At 44.4% G+C, this 20,370-nt stretch overlaps 1 protein-coding gene across 1 annotated transcript in view; it reads left to right on the top strand.

The window, feature by feature from the left end:
- Positions 1 to 18,611, top strand: part of LOC107380960 (fidgetin) — a 50,677-nt gene extending 32,066 nt beyond the window's left edge. Inside the window, exon 3 of the mRNA XM_054743249.2 lies at positions 12,586 to 18,611. Within this exon, the coding sequence (XP_054599224.2) occupies positions 12,586 to 14,855 (2,270 nt within the window). The 3' untranslated portion in view covers positions 14,856 to 18,611. The remainder of the gene's footprint in view (positions 1 to 12,585) is intronic.
- The last annotated feature ends 1,759 nt before the right edge of the window (positions 18,612 to 20,370 follow it).

Below are 20,370 nucleotides of genomic sequence, written 5' to 3'. Positions count from 1 at the left end.
TCTGGTTAAATCTAGGTTTGATTGTAGGTGTGTGTGTGTGTGTGTGTGTGTGTGTGTGTGTGTCGCACACACACACACACACACACACACACACACACATGACTAATTTGATAATTAATTGCCTTTTGGAAGACCTAATCACATTATTTGACTCTACTGTAGGTTGTGTTCTAGCGAAACGTAGCCCATGGCTTAGTCACAGTGTGCGGGACTCATTAACAAGGCAGTCTGGAGGTTGTCCCACACAAACGCGCGTGCGTGCGCACACACGCACACATCATTAAACTACAGCTACGTATGCCTCACGTAGAGGTGCGGTGATTGAGAGGTTAGGAGATGCCCTCTGGTGTGTTTGATAAGGATTTGAATAACTGGCTGCTTAGATTTCCCAGGTGGTGTGTGAAACCAGGTCTCTGTTGATGAAGTTATCGCTTGTCATGCTGCTCCTCCGCCGCCTCCTCCTCCTCCTCCTCCTCCTCTCCTGAACGCTCACCCAGAAACACCACAGCAGATTTTTTTTATAAGCAAAACCAACATAGTTTGTTTTGAAGGTCTCCTGCGTCTGTTTATGTTAGAGACCAGCATTGTGTGTGTGTGTGTGTTCTCCTTCCAGCACACTCACACATACGACTTAATTATGACGTTACCAAAATGGGCAGTTTGCTCCGACTCCCCGCTTGCAGAATCACACAGCAGACAGACTTAAAAGAGCTCATTAGCTCTCTCTAAAGAGCTGTTTACTGCAGATACACACAAACGCACAGTAATGGGCAGCTCTGTGGATGCAGATGGATGCAGAGCATAATGAGAATGATTAGGCTTCTCTGTGCGGAGGCCGGAGGAGGAGGACGAGAAAACACTGGCAGGCTTGACGCTTCAGAAGGTGGGGGAGATTTCGGTTGGCTGTTTCAGCTGAGTGCATGATCTCACTCCCTCCCTTTTCCCTCGTTTTTCCTCCCGCCGCACACCCTTTGCCATCCTTCTCTCCTTCAAGCTCACACGCTTTACAGCATGTGTCTGCTTGTAAGAGTTGCTTGGATAAAAGCAAAACTATAAGATGCATTAATGTCCGGGGAAACTAGCATTTTTGAACATTTATTAAAGAGAGCCACTGCCCAAATAATCGGGTTAGGTTTGGGGTGAGTTGTATTGTAACAAAAGATCACCAGTGTCACCTTGAAAGTTCTTGAAAAGTCAGATTCAGGTGAGCTTGTAGGAACCCAACGTCTTTAACGTTTTTTAACCTCACATTAAATTAGAGGCTCCGCCCCTGAACGATCTCAAAGTCAGCCATCCTCCATATGTTTTTGGAGGAGCAGCGAGTTCAAAGCTCCCAGTTCAAAGCATCCGTCCTCATTTGAATAACGTGGAGTAATCGCTATTACCTTATTTAAATAGTGCAAGTTATCATTTGGCCTTCATTTGCATTGCTGGGGTAATCACGGCGTCTCTGCATTAACCTCATTATAGAAGAGATGAAAGTCCTGATGGAGGTTGACGCACGCTTTTCCATACATTTTCTTTGATAATGGTGGAATTAGGACTTGTTTGTTTAAACAATGCTCAAAATGGAGTTTGATGGACTGTGACAAAGTGGGGTTTGTTTCTCCACCCTGGTTCTTTCACTCTATTTGTAAACTGTTGTGACCTGAGCGTTGTGTTCGGAGGTCCTAGGTTTATCACCGAAAGCTCCCATTGTTTTTAAAGAGCAAGTCACCCCCTACCAGAGACTTACTCCCCTCCCACTTCATATTTGAAAAATGCAACAAATGCTGTTTGCAGGCAGACCAAGAGGGCGGAGCCGCTAACAAATACACACAGAGGCTCACAACGACATTTATACATCATAATGTACCACCTAACTTCATTGTGTACCTCTTAGCCAATAGGGACGGCAGATTTAAATCCACATGTAGTGCAGAGTTTTTACCTGACGACGGTGCAACATTGACAGTTTTAGGCAGAATATGTAAATTTTATCGAAGATGCACTAGAGTGCCAAATTTCTGACGCGTGTCTACAGCACATACGCTCATTTATATAGTTTATCAGCAAACAAAAGTAGATTTGGGGGTGACTTGCTCTTTAAGTCACTTTGAAAGATTAGTTCCTTCTTAAATGGGAGTACCTCAGAACAGTCGATGCATTTGCAGTTTCACGTAGGGCTGGAAATAGTTCAATAATGGTTCAATCAATGGTTTGAAAAATTAGCAGAGAACTGATAAAAACCAAATCTGGTAACGCAACCAACTTGTTTTTATGATAAAGTAATGACATGGCCAGAGCTGCACTTAAAATGTATTTTCTACATTTTTCATAGAATTTTCAATACTTATTGACATCAATTGATAAGTTATTATTATTTTTTTATCTATGGGATTTTTTCCTATGTCATCCAGCCCTAGTTTTCCAGCTTATTCTCACTTTCGTTGTTGGGGTTGCAGGGCCTTGTGATGTCACAGGAAGTTTCCTCCTAAAGCAGAGTTGACTCAACCACCTCTGACCCTTCTCGGTTTAGTTTTACGAGTCAAAAGGTCAACTGGTCTGTTCCACCGAAACATAGTTGAAACACTCTGGGGTCAAATTTCGGCAATTTTTTCACAACTGTTAACCACATGACCAACGTAGTCCAGAAATATGTAAAGTTACTTTGTGGCAAAGGTGTCGTACGTACCCATTCAGTGTGATTTCAGCAGTTGTTGTATAATTTTTAGTTTTGTGTGTTTTTGAGGGTTTGCAGGGCCTAACATGGACACAACGTGGAATTTGTTTATACATCTAACAAGTATGGGTCCATCCTGACAATCATTGTGCTTGTCGCACTCTGAAAAGACGTGTACAATACCTAGCCGGTCTTTGTTATTTGAAGATGACATTTAAATGACTATAGCTCTTGCCCTTCCTCCCATTCCGTAAGGAGCTGAAAGCCACACCTCAAATTCTACGGAGTCAAAGTCAGTGCATTTTCATGCACATCAGAAAACTGAAGTTTCGCTCTAAAGATTTGCGTTGTTTTTTTTTTATTGCATGTAAAAGCGTTGGTCTGGTTGAAGGCGAACTGGCTCTAATCGAGCTGTAGCACCCAGATAATGTGGTAGCAATCCGATTACATTCTGCAGGTGAACGAGTCAGCAGAGCTAAACCGGTAGGACGCTCACGTTCCAGAAGTGGCGAGACCACGGAAGTGGTCTTCTGACAAAACCATTGTCACAAAGCAGCACGCGGAACACCATAAAACAGGACGGTACATACCAAATAAGCTGTGCTGCAGCATCGTTGTTGTACATTCCCTCAGCCATTGTCCATATCCTGTTTCAATTCCGTCTGCGTCACTCCCGCCAGCCTCTGTTTACTGCGTCTGTTGCTATAAGCTATCTGGAAGAATGCCGACATGAAAAGGCGCCTGTCGCCATCTACTGTACCGGAGTGGATCAAACTTTATTTGAGAGGCCGGTTTTCTAATGCACATGTAAACTAGGATAGCTCATTACAATAAGATCGACCTGGATGGACTTGGATGTGGGTCAGTGTGCATGTAACCACACTGAGAGAGATCTAAAATGATAGTCCAATGCAGAGCAAGGTTGCATGCTATACTAATAACTTAGCTACAATACACAGAAGATAGATCCTATTTGGTCCCCTCCACCCTCTTCCATGATAGCTTGAAGTTTTCAGATTGACAATAATTTAGTGTATATCGATTATGTTAGCATTCACGCTAGTGCCATTAAACAGCAGAGCTGTAGAGCATGTTAGGGCTGGGCAATAAATCCAGAATTTATCATTATCGAAGTTTCTGACTCATCGTGATCATTTTCCCCATGTCAGTAAATTAGATAATAAAAAATAAAAAGATGCGTGTAGGTTGGTAACGTTCATGTCTCTTTAAGAAGCTGTACCACCTTGGGTCACGTAAAAATGTGACTCAACGTAATACATGTGACAGCCCCATCTAGTGGACAATAGGGCTGCAACTAACGACTATTTTAATAGTCGACTAGTCACCGACTATTGAACCGATTAGTCGACTAATCGGATAATTATTAAATTTTTCTTAAATTTAGAATGAGATTGCTTTAATTACGTGAAAACTGATACTAAACACAAGAAAGATGGGCACTTCAATGGAAAATGCATATTTTATTGAACTTTGCTGCTGATAGGCCGATTAATACTAAAAGTAAATAAAAATGCCCCGTCTAACACCCTTTCTCCCTATCCCAGCCTGGGCGGGACTGTGACCGGTGAAGGCCGTGGAACCGTATCTAACCCATTATCTCCCTCCCCTGTCCAAATGGAGGTGATGAGCGCTGCCCCATGCGGCTGCACGCGTTGAAGTGAGGAGAGTCCCAACACTACCTCCCAAACCTAGTGGACACTTATGTTGTGAATCGTCTGAAGTCTGTGTGCATTTCTGTCTGAGGTGTTTTTTTGCATAGCAAAGCTGCCCTCTCTGTAGAGGATAACTCTGAAGTGCCTTTTTTCCCCTCCCCCGACTATCCTCATATAGTGCTGGCCAGTAAATTAGAATATCATCAAAAGGTTGAAAATATTTCAGTAATTCCATTCAAAACGTGAAACTTGTACATTATATTCATGCAATGCACACAGACCAATGTATTTCCGATGTTTATTACGTTTAATTTTGATATTTATAGGTGACAACCAATGAAAACATCAAATCTGGTATCTCAGAAAATTAGAATATTCTAAAGGCCAATGAAAAAATGTTTGTTTCTCTAATGTTGGCCAACTGAAAAGAATGAACATGAAAAGAATGTGCATGTATAGCACTCAATACTTAGTCGGGGCTCCTTTTGCCTCAATAACTGCAGTAATGCGGCGTGGCATGGACTCGATCAGTCTGTGGCACTGCTCAGGTGTTATGAGAGCCCAGGTTGCTCTGATAGTCGTCTTCAGCTCCTCTGCATTGTTGGGTCTAGCGTATTGCATCCTCCGCTTCACAATACCCCATAGATTTTCTATGGGGTTAAGGTCAGGCGAGTTTGCTGGCCAATCAAGGACAGGGATACCATGGTCCTTGAACCAGGTGCTGGTGGTTTTGGCACTGTGTGCAGGTGCCAAGTCCTGTTGAAAGGTGAAGTCTGCATCCCCATAAAGTTGGTCAGCAGCAGGAAGCATGAAGTGCTCTAAAACTTCCTGGTAGACGGCTGCATTGACCCTGGACCTCAGGAAACAGAGTGGGCCAACACCGGCAGATGACATGGCACCCCACACCATCACTGACGGTGGAAACTTTACACTGGACCTCATGCAACGTGGATTCTGTGCTTCTCCGCTCTTCCTCCAGACTCTGGGTCCTTGATTTCCAAAGGAAATGCAGAACTTGCTTTCATCAGAAAACATAACTTTGGACCACTCAGCATCAGTCCAGTCCTTTTTGTCCTTGGTCCAGGCGAGACGCTTCTTGCGCTGTTTCATGTTCAAGAGTGGCTTGACACACGGAATGCGACACCTGAATCCCATGTCTTTCATGAATCTCCTCGTGGTGGTTCTTGAAGCGCTGACTCCAGCTGCAGTCCACTCTTTGTGGATCTCCCCCACATTTTTGAATGGGTTTGTCGTCACAATTCTCTGCAGGGTGCGGTTATCCCTAGAGCTTGTACACTTTTTTCTACCACATTTTTTCCGTCCCTTCGCCTGTCTGTTAATGTGCTTGGACACAGAGCTCTGCGAACAGCCAGCTTCTTTAGCAATCACCTTTTGTGTCTTGCCCTCCTTGTGCAAGGTGTCAATGATTGTCTTTTGGACAGCTGTTAAGTCAGAAGTCTTCCCCATGATTGTGGTGCCTTCAAAACAAGACTGAGGGACCTTTTAAAGGCCTTTGCAGGTGTTTTGAGTAAATCAGCTGATTAGAGTGGCAGCAGGTGTCTTCTATATTCAGCCTTTTCAGAATATTCTAATTTTTTGAGATACCAAATTTGGAGTTTTCATTAGTTGTCACTTATGAATATCAAATTTAAATGTAATGAACATTGGAAATACATTGGTCTGTGTGCATTGCATGAATATAATGTACAAGTTTCACGTTTTGAATGGAATTACTGAAATATTTTCAACCTTTTGATGATATTCTAATTTACTGGCTAGCACCTGTAAACCCTCTTGATCTATAATGGTAGCGCGACTCGGGTTGCGAATGACCACAGTCACCAATTCTTGTCATGTGTCTATGTATGTGTCTGATCCCAGAATTGTGTCTACTGAAACTCTAATTTCCCTCTGGGATTAATAAAGTACTTTTGAATTGAATTGAACTAGGCACAGTGCTCAGTCAGTATAGACATAAATGCATAAATAAAATTAAAATACTTTTGTCAGGCACAGTCGGGCATACCATTAAATCTCTTTTTTTAAAAGTGAAAATATGTTTTAAAAATGTACAACGTACATCCAAAACAAAACGTATTGGCTTTCGTGTTATTTAAATCTTACCGAGGTGAGTCAGACTCTGTTTCATTCAACTGTCCGACGTGCATCCTCTTAAAGTGTTCATGCATCACAGAGGTGCTGCCGTGATACGCGAGGACTGCTTTGCAAATAATGCAGGTCATCTTTTTATTCGCCGTATCTAGGCTAGAATGCTCCCAGACTTTAGATGATTTGGTACGCGTAGCTGCTGTGTTGAACGCCGCCATTTCTGTTAGTTGGTGCTCAGCAGAGAAGCTATTGCGCATGTGCGACTCTCTGCAGATATTTTAATAAAGTGAGATGCCTCACTCGGTCGGAAAAAACACGTCTGGCGACAACGTCGGCAACGAAATTCATTGTCGACTATTTCTATTGTCGATATTTGTCGACAACGTCCACGAAACGTTGCAGCCCTAGTGGACAACTTTTGTTTCTGCGTACACCTGTAATTATCGTCATTTGTCATTATCGAGGTGAAATCCTCAATATATCGTGATACTGATTTTAGGCCATATCGCCCAGCCCTAGAGCCTGTGCTCAAAGAAAAGTGGTTCTCTCCAACGCCCAATCCCAATCCCCGCTCTGCGCCGTACGGTCTTCTGTGAAGTGCACTTGGAGGAAGTGCGCTGTAAAGCTTCGAGTGCGTAGTACACAAGTGTGCAAATAATTAACGAATTGGGGCAGTAAACATTGTGTCATCGACCGCAATGCATGCCGGGGCTACTTAAAAAAATTAAACAAAAACCTTTATTAACAACAACCAAACTATTATTTGATGAGGTTCTTTTTTTATTCGAAATAAATTTACATTCATTGCTGCTTTGTTTAAAACATTCAGAGAATCAATTAACTGTCCCGAAATGAACTACTTTTATTAGAAAATACATATTTTCAAAAAAGGCACATGATCGTTTTCTCACGCAGCAACGGATTGTGGGTAATACACTTCACCAAGGCCACATCGATGCGGCATGATCGCACCGCCGGTCGGGATCAATTGAAGGGCACAAGTGTGAGAGAGTGAGTGGGATTAGGCCTAAGTAGTGTTATTCTGTTGCTTTCTATGTAAAATAGTAATAATTTCTTCAACCATATCGGAAGACTTTGGCTTGCTTTGCTTTGGTTTCCTGGTTTTAATCCTTCTGCTACATGTTTGGTGTTTTCCTGAGTAAATAAATGTTCTGGTGGCAGAGTGTCCAGGGACCTTTCACACGCTCTCTTTCACACGTTCCAGCCAAGAGCTGAAGTTTATTTTCCCTTCTGTTTTGGTGGTTTACTTTTCCTTTTTTAGGATTTTCTGCTGCTCTGTAAATCCCAGCAGCCCTGAAGGGCATCACTTCTCATGAGTGTTGTCAATAATAAAATAAAACCGTGATAAACAATAATGTGTTTAAACCCCTCCAGATTTCTTATGTTTCAGCCTTTTTGTCACTTACAGTAAGTGTTCCAGATCGGCAAACAAATGTAAAATTCAGAGACCATCGGTGGTAAAGAGCTTTAATTGTTTGGTTCAGACATTATGGAGGCTCTTCCAGCATGAACAGCCTGTTTAAAGTCAAGTGTCAAACATTTTTCTGTCTGTTAGAGCAGAATTCAGGATTTATCTAAGTGATCCAGGTCCTGAGGCAGCAGTGCACCCCCAGACCATCACACTACCAACACCATGCCTAACTGTTGGTTTGTTGTTAATTTTACTCCACATTAAACAGAACATACACCCTCCAGAGAAAATGGCCCTAAAATATCTAGATGATTAGTTTTGGTTTTTTTTGTTGGGGGGGTAATGTGAGATGGGTCTTCATGTTTTGTTCAGTAGAGGTTTTTAGCCTTAGAAGGTTCCCATGGAGGCCGTTTATCTTCCCCCCTCCCCACACAGGGCCAGGTTGTTTGGATTGGTTTCTTCCTCTGATAAATAAAAGCATCACTTTAAAACGACATTACGTATTTACTCGGCTTACGTGTGACTAATATTGAAATGTGTGCTGATCCGGAACAAGTAGGTAACAGAAACAAAACATCCGTCACAGCTCTGTTGGTATTTTTGGTTCAGTAGAGAAATGTGTTCCTGGGGCTGGCTGGTTTAAATGTATTCGTACATTTCTAGGCTGGTTTGTAATCTAAAGTGTGGGATTACATACACGGAAATAATTTGCCATCTTATTTTTTTATTAGATTGTGATCATTTTTTTCTTATCCAGTAATCTATGTGGAGAATAAGGCTTAATTCTTATTTTTCTATACGTAAGAGGCCAAGTAGCTGATGGTGTCAGTCCTGATCGACGGAGGTCTACACAAGATGTAAGAGTGGAGGATCGTGAGGATGGATGTTTCTGCCACAGAACCACTCTGCAGATTGATGTAGCACCACGTAAAGGTGCTCTAAAGCAGGTGTGTGTGTGTGTGTGTGTGTGTGCAGTCAGTCAGTCGCGGAGAGAACACATGCAGTTAATTTAGCTCCCGAGTCAGAGGAGGTCCACGCTGTTGGTTTGGAGGAGAACGTATATTTACTGATGTAGAAGACGAGGCTGAATCAGCTGAGAGCATCTTTAAGTGAACGTTGCCTTTGCTGTCTGCTGCTATTATTTATTTAGGGATGCTGAAAAGTTAAAGTAGAAACAATTCCTGTGCTCAAGCAAACCAACACTTAGCTGCTGGCTACAGATCAGACTTGGAGGTCCTAGACGTGCTTCGCTCTTTTGGGTGAAGTAAAGTACCGTAAGTGATGTGTTCTTTGTTGTTCGTTAGAAGTGAACCCTCTAAGGACCGACTGAAGGTTCCTGTATCTAAAGCCGTCCATTGGGAGTGATGTTTCCAAACTCCCATCGGGATAGTTCAGAGGAAACAAAAGAAAGTGTTTTATGTCCGTCTGTGACCTGGGTGGAAAGTCCTTTCTGCATTTGTATTCATCCAACCAGAAATCTGTCAAAATAAATGTCACACATTACTTCTAACAGAATGTTTGTTGCTCATTTGCAAACATTTTTGTTGTGATTAAGGTTTTTAGCATACCTTCTATTTTATAGTTTAAGTATTTGTTTCCATTTTACGACGACTTCTGTAATTTACTGAACCTTCTGGGCCACCATAGTATAGATGTTATCAATCTATATCTACTTAAATCTATTTGCCAAAATAGTTTTTATTCAATTTATTTATTTTATACTCAACCGGAAAAGGGTGGCTTGCCAACTCCGGGTCGGGAGAGAGGTCCAACCTCAAGTAGAGGAGTTTAAGCATCTCGGGGTCTTGTTCACGAGTGAGGGTAGGAGGGATCGGGAGATCGACAGGCGGATCGGCTCAGCGTCTGCAGCGATGCAGACGCTGAGCCGATCCGTCGTGGTGAAGAGGGAGCTGAGCCAGAAAGCCAGGCTCTCGATTTACCGGTCGATCTACGTCCCAATCCTCACCTATGGTCATGAGCTTTGGGTAATGACCGAAAGAACGAGATTGCGGATACAAGCGGCCCAAATGAGTTTCCTCCGTAGGGTGGCCGGGCTCAGCCTTAGAGATAGGGTGAGGAGCTCGGACATTCGGGAGGGACTCGGAGTAGAACCGCTGCTCCTCCGGATCAAAAGGAGTCAGTTGAGGTGGTTTGGGCATCTGGTCAGGATGCCTCCTGAATGCCTCCCTGGGGAGGTGTTTCGGGCATGTCCTGCCGGCAGGAGGCCCCCGGGTCGACCCAGGACTCGTTGGAGAGGTTACATCTCCAATCTGGTCCGGGAACGCCTTGGGGTCCTGCCGGAGGAGCTGGTGGAGGTGGCCGGGGAGAGGACGGTCTGGAGCTCCCTAGTTGGGATGCTGCCCCCGCGACCCGGACCCGGATAAGCGGAGGAAGACGACGACGTTTTTATTTAGATATTAAAACCAGCATTTCACTGTGTTCCAGCTGTATGACAGGAAGTGTGTGGCTTTTCACTAGTTTTAAAGGTTTTATGACTATTTGCTACTTTTTTCCCAGAAAAGGGCCGTCTGGATGAATGTGAGATGACTTTAAGACGTGTTGGAGAGCAAATGGCAAATACCGTCAATGTAAATTTTAAATAAATGGAGGAGTCATTTAGATACTTTCACTAATTTGCAACAAGATTTGACCTAAAATGATTACCTGACAAGTTGTTAAAGTGTTTGCATGTTTTATTACCAAAAGACGTTGGTTTGTGATTCAGTGCCGCTCTGGCGTTTGGTAAGGATGGGCGGTGCGACGGGTGGAAGGTATTAATAACCTGCCAAGGCTAACGGGTCGTAGTATCCTCTGTAGGGCTTGTCCAATAAAAAAAAACAGCAAAGAGATGAAAATCTGTTCTGGAATCTGATTTTATCTCATTTCTCTGTCGTCTAATATATCAAGTTGTTCCTCAAAGTTGAGAGAAATATTTAAACCTTGCAGCCTTTCTACTGAGAAGTCCTGTTGAGAATAAAGTCTCTTCGTTTTTCTTAGATTTGCTCCAGGAGATGCTTCCTGAACACATTCCTTCATATTAAACAAGCGCAGCCTGTAATAGAAAAGTTTCCTCGGCTCAGCTCTTTGTCTGAGGCTTCCTCGGTGCACCAGGAGGGTGACGGGCTTGCCAGCCCCTGCAAGATTCCCGTCGGCTAAAATGTTGTAAATTAACACAATTAGCGGATCGCCATTCTGCTAATTAGCCACTGGTGTCTGTTGAGAGACGGCGGGAGAAGAGAATCAGAGAGGAAATAGGAGTCTAGGGATTCCCCCCCCTCCCTGTTTGTGTTGTTACCAAACAAACAGGGCCTTGGATAAGAGCGCAAAAGAGTGTCGACGTGGAGGCTCTCCTCCCTCGTGAATGTGTTTGCAGAAGCATAAATGGATGACAGGAAATTCTGCTCATCCATGGATGGGTTTCATTTTCTCCTTTATCCGCAAAAACACGCACAATTGTGAAGCAGGGATTGCTCAGCAGACCCCCAGCTGTGGGTCTCCCTGCATGCAACTGCCGCCAGTCAATAAGTCGCAGGAAGAAGCCTAAATGACACCGATATTATCCTTTATTTGTGTGCACTAAGTCAAATCAAACAGGGTTCAATCTGCCACGCGGCTGCTGTGATTACGTCCCGTCCAGCCTTTGATAGCATCAAGGCTTTGATGGTGAGACAGCGATGAAGTCGCTGTGCGACTGTCAGTGTTTGCAGATGGCATTGGCTGGGATTAAAGGAAACAGTGACTCTCCAGCCTCCCGAGGCAATAAAGAGGAGCGCCAGGTGAGCGTGTCTGAGATGAGATGGAGCAAGTAAGGAGGGTAGGGGGAGGAGGCGAGGGGAGCACAGGTGGAGTAAATAAGAGGAGGGGAGAGAGAGAGAGAGAGAGAGAGGGAATGAAAGGAGGAGATATATATCGAAATAGATTGAGTCAGAATAAAAGGAGGGGACGAAGAAATAAAGGCGGGAGGTGGGAAATGGATGACCAAAAGAAAAAAAGGAAAGTGAGGAGAGGAGGCAACAAGAAAGGAGGCAGACAGAGAAGAGGATGGTAGAGAGAGGAGGTCAAGGTGGAGCCGTGCAGACAGGAACTGAGCTCGAGACACAATGTGTTGTAATTCATAGCTCGCCACAGCTGCTGTGTGCGTGCCTGTGTTTGTCCGTCTGGGTCAGTGGATGGGAGTGTGTGTGTGTGTGTGTGTGTGTGTGTGTGTGTGTGTGTGTGTGTGTGTGTGCGCTACAGCTCGCTCCAGTGCAGCTTTTTTTTTAGAGGTCTGTGTATGAGCACAGGTTTGTGTGTGCTGAATGAAAGCACAATGAGCAGAAGGGAATAGGTGTGTGTGTGTGTGTGTGTGTGTGTGTGTGTGTGTGTGTGTGTGTGTGTGTGTGTGTGTTGCTTTGTGGAACTGTGAGGCACATTTTCAAACCCATCTCCAGCCACCTCAGATGAGCTGGGGATTATAGAGTGACCCTCCATGCCTCTGTCTTATTGGTCTGGCCGTGGTGCATTAGGCTGCTGAAACCAGCCGTCCTACTGTCCGTCTGTACTGCACAATACCTGCCGACGCTCTCAGAGCAAGTACGAGATGAAGACGTTAACACTGTGTAGCAGCATGCCCAGCCCACACGACGCACCAAACGAGCCTCCACATAACCATCACCCTTAACTGTATCACATGATTTAGGCTAACGTCAGCATCTTTCTCATTCTTCTAGGCTTAAAGATGCAGTGGACCCCCGAGCATAGCCAGTGGGCCGAGCAGCACTTCGACATCTCATCCACCACCCGCTCACCTGCCCATAAGGCTGAGGCCTACCGGGCGGTGTCCGGCCACCTGCAGCGTTCTGCCACCTACCAGTACGCCTGGGCGAACGACGACATCTCCGCCCTCACTGCCTCCAACCTACTCAAGAAGTACGCCGAGAAGTACTCCGGTATCCTCGAGATGCCGGCATCGTACTCAGAGGGGCCTGGGGTCCCTGGAGGGATGAATGGACGGAAAGGCGAGTCGGAGCCCTGGCAGGATGGCGTCTACCCGATGAGCTGCATCCCAGAGGGAGTTTCTGTCAGGAAGGGCGGTGTGGCGGCGGCGTCTGAAGTGGTGTCTGGCATCTGTAGCTCCCCGGGCCTGGCCTCCAGTACCCTGAGTGAGCCCAGTTACTCCAGCAGCAGCTGTGGGAGCCACTCAGCCACGGCACTCCACTCCTCTTCCCTTGCCTCTCAGGAATACGGACCCACCTACAGCGGCTCGTACCTGCACAGTAGTTACAGCTCCCAGTCTGCCCTTGCCCCGTCACTTCCCTCCCCACTGCACAGCTCTGGGCTTCTGCAGCCCCCTCCTCCACCTTCCCACCCCACCTTAGTCCCAGCATACAACGGAGGCTCCCCCAACTTGTCTAGTTATAATTACCCCCCAGCAGGCTACCCAGCTCAGAGCTCAGTCGGACCAGGATACAGCCCTGGAGGAGCTCCCCCTCCCTCCTCCTACCTCCCTTCAGGAATTGCTGCTCCCACACCTCTTCCCCCCTCCTCTGCTTTACCTGGATACCCATACCAGAGCCACAACCTGACCCCAATTGCCCCCACCCCCCTTAACAGTAGCTCCTCTAACACATTAAAGAGGAAAGCCTTCTACATGACGGGCCAGGGAGAGATCGACTCATCTTATGGTAACTTTGGTTATGCCCGGAGCTCGGCAGAGAGCCCTATGTACAGGGTCGCTGACAGCAGCAGTGCTAACGGGGGCTCCAACAGCACCGGTGGGAGTGGGTTTGACAGGAGTTCTGAGAAGTCGTCTTTATCTTTTAACCCCCAGAAACAGTCCACGATGGCTTCAGAGCAGCAGAGGAAGTACGGCAGTCAGGCAGCAGGTGGACCTCTGACCCCACCGACCTATGTATCCTCCACCCTGGGGGGCTCTCGCTCAGCAGAATCTCTTGCCAGCTTCACTTCCCCCTCCCTTAGTGAACAAGGTGCTGAAGATCCCCGTCTCCATCTGTCCCACTCGGCACCAGGGCCTACCTCCTCTTCATCCACCTCCTCCTCCCGGCCTGCAGAAGAGCAGCTTAAAACCTGTGACCCCCACCTTCTTGACCTGGTGACCTCAGAAATCATTCAGCAGGGCCCTCCAGTGGATTGGTGTGACATCGCAGGTCTAGAACTGGCCAAGGCTACCCTGAAGGAGGAGATTCTGTGGCCTATTCTTCGTCCAGACATGTTCAGCAATTTGGGACCGTCCCCACGCTGCGTGTTGCTCTTTGGGCCCAGAGGCAGTGGTAGGACGTTGCTGGGCCGCTGCCTAGCCAGTCAACTGGGAGCACAGTTTCTCCAGCTCAGTGGCTCCACCTTAGCCACCAAGTGGCTGGCTGATGGGGACGAAATCATCCGAGCATCATTCCTGGTGGCGCGTTGCCGGCAACCCTCGGTACTCTTCATAAGTGAAGTGGACATGCTCCTGTCAGCTCACCTCAGTGAAGAGAGCCCAGTCAACCGACTGAAGGGGGAACTACTCGCCCAACTGGACTCGCTCCTAATGAGCTCAGGTGAGGACGGAGGCAACCAAGTCTTGGTTGTTAGCTCCACAAGTAGACCACAAGACATGGAGGAAGGCTTGCGCAGATACTTTTCTCGGAGAATACTGGTGCCCCTCCCAGATAGCGCTGCCCGACACCAGATCATGAACCAAGTCCTGGCCCAGTCTCAGCACAAATTCTGCTTAAGCGAGGAGGACCTGGCGTTGCTGGTGCAGCGTACTGAGGGTTTCTCTGGACTGGATCTGGCCAGACTCTGCCAGGAGGCCCTTGTAGGTCTTTTGCATGTCTCAGCACAGGGCATGGACATGACGGGTATGATGCCCCGAGGCCAGATCAGGCCCCTCACCTACCAGGACATCGAGAGTGTCTGCTGTAAATTCCAAGCCAGTATTTCACAGAAAGAGATTGACACTTACGCTGAGTGGAACAAAATGTTTGGCTGCAGCCAGTGAAAAATAGGCACTGCCCTCGAGAAAAAGAGGCTCCCACAATTCCTTCCCTCTGGGCAAAAGCATTGTGCTAGAAGGAAGGCACACAGAAGGCCAACTCGCAAGCCCGCTGTGATCCAACCAACGGGTTTAGATGCACCCAGAAACACGGTTTGATGAGACAACAAGCAGTTCTGCATTTAATGAGCAAGAGTTGAAATCGAAATGCTTGACAAGCCAATCGTCGTTTACATGGGACGCCCCAGTGTCTCTGTATATAATGTTACATTGTTGTTCTTGAGATTTAGTTGGCTATCCAAGTGCCTGAAGTGGTGCTTTCTGATTTCTCTTAATTTGCTTCACAATCTCCATTCATGGCACGAGCTGATGCTTATTAAGAGCTTTAAACCTTCAGCAGTGGGTCTGAAACACAGACTGACAGCTGCATTCAGTGGCGGTTATCCATCCTTTTGTCTTGCTTGCAGCAGTAATCCATCAGGGTGGCAGTAGTCTGGACCCTGTCTCACATTCATCCCCTCAGATCCCGTTTCCGCAAAGCTAAACAAACAAACGAAACAAACAAGCAAACAACACTCAGGAAAGCGTTTGTAAATTGTACAGTACCTCAAGATGTATCGACAAAAAGCACTAAGATTTGAGAGGAGAATCTGTCAGTTAGACGTACCTCAAGTGGCAGAAAAAAATAGCAAAGAGGTGACGATGAATGTACCAGACGTGCTCTCGATCGATGGAGCGTATACTCTGCAGTGAGAGTAAACCATTGTCTTTTTTCTCATCACAGCAGGTGCTTTAGCTACCTGTTTTTACTTGACCAGTCATGAAACTTATATCCATTGCTCTTGAAAATGTAATCCAGTGTTTTTGCCCAGCTTTGGGGGGGGGGGGGTTACAGGTGGTAAGGTGTTGTACAAATATTAATACTTTTTAAAACCTGGTTTTGATTACACAATCTAGGCTGTGCAGTCAGCCTGCGTGGGAGCTCCATCGGTTTATCTGTTCATTCGTTAGACTGCGCAACTTTTTGAATACATTGTTAATTAGCTAAAATGTTATTAATAAACATGTACTTATTTGCGTTCTTACAGAGTTTTACATAACGTGCTAAATGCTAAAGCTAATAATGTTTCCAGTTCTTTTAGGGCAAGAGAAATCATCTTATTTGCTCAAATCTACAAAAAAACTAACTCGCATGTAGATTTGTAGAGTTAGCTAATCAGCTAATTGTAGCCACGAAGTTTAATCAAGCCTATTTTGGGGGAGGAAATATTCTGCTGTGACATCATATATGCGACGTCTGATTTGTAATCTTTTTAATTACGAATTTTTACGAGCAAAGAAATCTTAAATCACGTGACGGACATAGTCGAAATGATCATTCATCATTTAAATTGAAGTAGTCCATGTGTGATTGAGGACGTAAGGCAAAGAGGACCAGAAAAATGTTTGTCCCCGTTTGTTTACATTTAATTTTTATGTTCAGGGGACCCGTGAGCCGGAGACTTAGGCTCCATATTAACGCCCCTGAAATCTGACTATTTAGCTCAGTTTAACCATCCTTGTCGCAGAAAGGACAAAAACCCGCAACATATCAAAATATAGGGAAAGAACGTTCTAAAGGTGGCAAAAGATAAATCCTAATTGTCGATTTTTGTAAACATTTCTTTTTTTCACCGGAAATTTAATGGCAATAAAATCAGGATAAACCAAGACAAACAGAAAAACAGTATTTGTTTAGCGGGCAGGTGTGAAATGAGCTGCTGCATCATTACTCTGTTACAAGAACACGAGGAAGCACAAAGAACAGGTTGGCTGAGGCTCAGCTGGAAATCACCGGACTCCGGTGTTGTGCGGACAGGCCCTTAGTATCATGGTTGTCACGCGGTCCCGTCAACAGGCACGTCTACTGCGGCGTATTAGGGTCACTTGATAGAAGAAAATAGGAAGAAATGTGTAGATTAAAATATTTCAAAAATAAAGTCAGAATGCATTTCCACGATAAAGAAAAAACGTTGAGAAAAAAGTCTAAAATAAGAATCAATTTGTGATTTCAAAGAAAATCAAAAACTGAACTAAGAAAATTCAAATGAAAACCGATTTAGTCTGTAAAACACTGGGCTACTAAATATAAAGCTGATAGTTGGGTTCTGTAGCACGATGGGGCGAAGCCGCCTACTGAAGACTTATTCTGGTAATGGTAGTTTTGCCATTTTTCATGAAGTTGAAGCAATATAAAAAAACTCATTTCATTTTTGATAGTTGGGATTTTTTTTTCCCCGCTTGACGCTTCCTCTGTACATTATTTGAGTGACCCTAATAAGCTGCAGCACAATTCCTATAAATATAAGCTAATGATTAGCAGTGTGTTGAAGCTTATAATTGTATTATAATTTTATCAGTATTTTACACAAACTGAAGCATTTGGTGATGTCGGGGGCTGACGGTTTCTGTTGTTTTACACTGGAAGGATTTTTGACTTTCATTCCATGTTTTAGAAGCTTTGTGCTCGTCTGGAATAATTTATTGCACATGCACTAATGTATCTTTGTGTGCACGATTTTGTTTATGCCGCCGGCAGCACCTTCTTGTTGTGTTGGATGTTCAACCAAACTTTTACTCGAATCCCAAAAATATGAACATGAATTTCGGGCGTATTTTCAGACTAACTTCGAGTTCGTGATCACCATCAGTGCAGCACCTGATGTGAACGGGAGGTCTGGGGGAGCGGGTGGGGGAGGGGAGCTGTGCTGAGCATCAGCAAGTCTGATGGAAATCGGAGAGAGAGGCAGGTAGCATGGCAGCAGCACAAGAGGGGGAGCAAAGTAGTACGTCAGAAAAACCACCCTCAAAACAATCTGTGCCAGAATTCCTTCTGTCAGCAAATCCTCTAGAGAATGAGTCTCATCGGACAGAAATCCCACTAATGCACTTCAGAGCGCAACAACAGCAGTGCAGGCGTTCTCCTTTTTCTTTTCCTCCCTGTTCAACAATCGACTTGAAACACGGCGGTCAATGTTACACTTTGTGATGTGTTTTGCAATCCTCCTTTTGTGTCCTTTTCTTGTCCTACATGGTGTGCGAACCAAAGTTTTTCTTTAAATTTTGTTATTTTAAGCATTTCTACCTCATAGCTACGAAACCTGTGGTCTTTGATTTCTATAATCCTCTCAGCATTTCTCAAAAATATACACAAAAAAGAACCGGAGAGAGTACCACCGTGAAGTTCGTGCAGTCGACCTCAGATGACTGTACCTAAAACATTTAGCTGATGGTGCAACCGCAGGCTGCAGCATAGCCTAGACTGTGTGCGTGTGTGCGTGTGTGTGTGTGTGTGTGTGCCATTCAAGCTATTTTCAAAACACACATGGACTTAAAAAAGTCACTCGCTAATATTTTGCGAGTAGTTACAGGGGTCAGCCTAAAAATATGGCCTGGAAATGTATAATCCAATACATTTGCTTTAATCCTTTGTGATCTGTGGTCGTGTGAATGTGTATATACGTGGGCACACTCTTCATTTTTTGTTTTCAATTTAGTGTGTTGACTTTTCTAAAATGTTAGTATATATAACACACTTGCACAAGTTTAAACCAGAGTGTAACGTGTTTCTGTTGTACATATCTATACATACAATACAAATGCACCACTTGTTTATACGTGTGAATATGTTGCCATACTTGCAGTCAACTTTAAATGTATTTTCATGTAATCTGAGGTACAAGAAGCAGCAACAAACGATTCATTAAAGACGTTTTCTTGGGAGATTGTCACTTGTTTTTTTGTTTTGGCGTAACGGGATGCTCCAAGGGATGAACTAGGGGAAGAAAAGATTAATAACCGAATGTATTAATCAGTACAATGGATAAATAAATGTATTGTCCTGCCAAAAATATAGCTTAGCTGATAAATCGCCTTAATGAGCCTTGAGTAAGTCACCCTTGTGTGCAATTATAAAATCATCCGTGTTGCGCAGGAAGCTGTCGCTTCTCTCATTAAAATGTAACAATTCATTTCTCTTGCTGCGCGAAGAGTGGCAAGACCAAAAAAAACATTAAAGCATTAATTATATTTCCTCACACACAAAGAGTTTGGATTATGCAAGCCCTCTTAATGAAAATGATGTGCATTTGCCCACTCCATTTCCAGTGTATCATTATATAGCTGCCGCTGAGGTGTGGGAAGCTGCCGTATAGCCTCTATAATTATCTGTGAAAACTCGGAGCGCTTCACGAGAGGTCAGAGTTCACAGAGTGCTGCTGTTTTCTTTATTTTCTCTACTTTGAAATATGCTATAGCCATCAGAAATCATTCATGACAAGTTTCTAAGTTGAGGCGGATCTGGGCAGAGGCGGATTTAGTATTTCTGTGGGGCCCAGGGCGAAACACAAACATGGCCACCCCTCATTTCATTAGCTCGTTATTTTTACTGGTAATTGCTACTTTGTTATTCATTTGAAATGAACCTTTTTGTATATTGTTAGTCGGTAACAAAGACAAATTGTTTTTTAAATTTCTGATTACCTTGGAAAAATATTAAGTCAAAAGTTCCACATTAAGATCTATATTAGGCATAATTTAGCTCTTAAGTGATGGTGAGCTCAGACCACCGGGTGGTTTTATTCCATATAACGCTGATAACCATCAACTTAGCATTAGTGATGCTAACATAGGTGCCTTAGTTAGCTGCGTACACAAGTAGATCCCTATTCCGTTTTGTGTTTTAGTTGCTCAAGTAAAAATTCATATTTTGGGGGGGTAGTTTTGCTAAAAAGGATGTCGTCCACCCATTCACACACTGATGATGACCTGTAGCCACAGCTGCCCTGGGTCTGCCCTACATTGGTGCCGCAGGTCCATCTGACCACCACCAGCAGGAAATGCAGGCTAAGTGTCTTGCCCAAAGAGACATCAGCAGTATGCTACGGTGGGAGCCAGGATCAAACATGCACCCTGGACTTCCTGAGCCACATGCGGTCCACATATGAAAAAAAAAAATTCTGGGTATTATAAAATGTCATGTTATGTCATCTTTTTCCAGGTCAATGTTTAGTTAAATTGGGGCAAGACCAAGTTAAGTCTAAGGTCCAAGTCTTATGGTGTGTTCCAGTTGTCCTCGGAACTCATTTTTACAAGATAAGTCAGCCGGAAAGACACAATGAACTCTAAAACCTACGAGCTTGCAGCTCAGAATTCTGAGAACCTTGAGATCCCAAATTTAAAGATTGCTGCACCCGTTGCTACCAGGAAGTAATTATCGTCTTTATCTTTTTGTCATTTATATGTTCTGTTTTCTTTCTTTTTGCTATCAACAGCACCAAGTAGTTGTTTATTGTTATCAATAGTTACATTGTTATTCAACATTGCTGCCAAAATTGAATGGCGTTTATGGTTTTTACTTTTCCTGGTGTTCATATATTTACATTTGAAATGTGTTTTTCTGGCTGAAAATGGCAACTGTCAAATCAAATAGAAATTTTATTTGTCACATACATAGTCATACACAGTGTGAAATGCTTATACG

The sequence above is a fragment of the Nothobranchius furzeri genome, chromosome 14, assembly GCF_043380555.1.
Source record: "Nothobranchius furzeri strain GRZ-AD chromosome 14, NfurGRZ-RIMD1, whole genome shotgun sequence".
NCBI lineage: Eukaryota > Metazoa > Chordata > Actinopteri > Cyprinodontiformes > Nothobranchiidae > Nothobranchius > Nothobranchius furzeri.
This window is presented reverse-complemented; position numbering and strand designations above follow the sequence as displayed.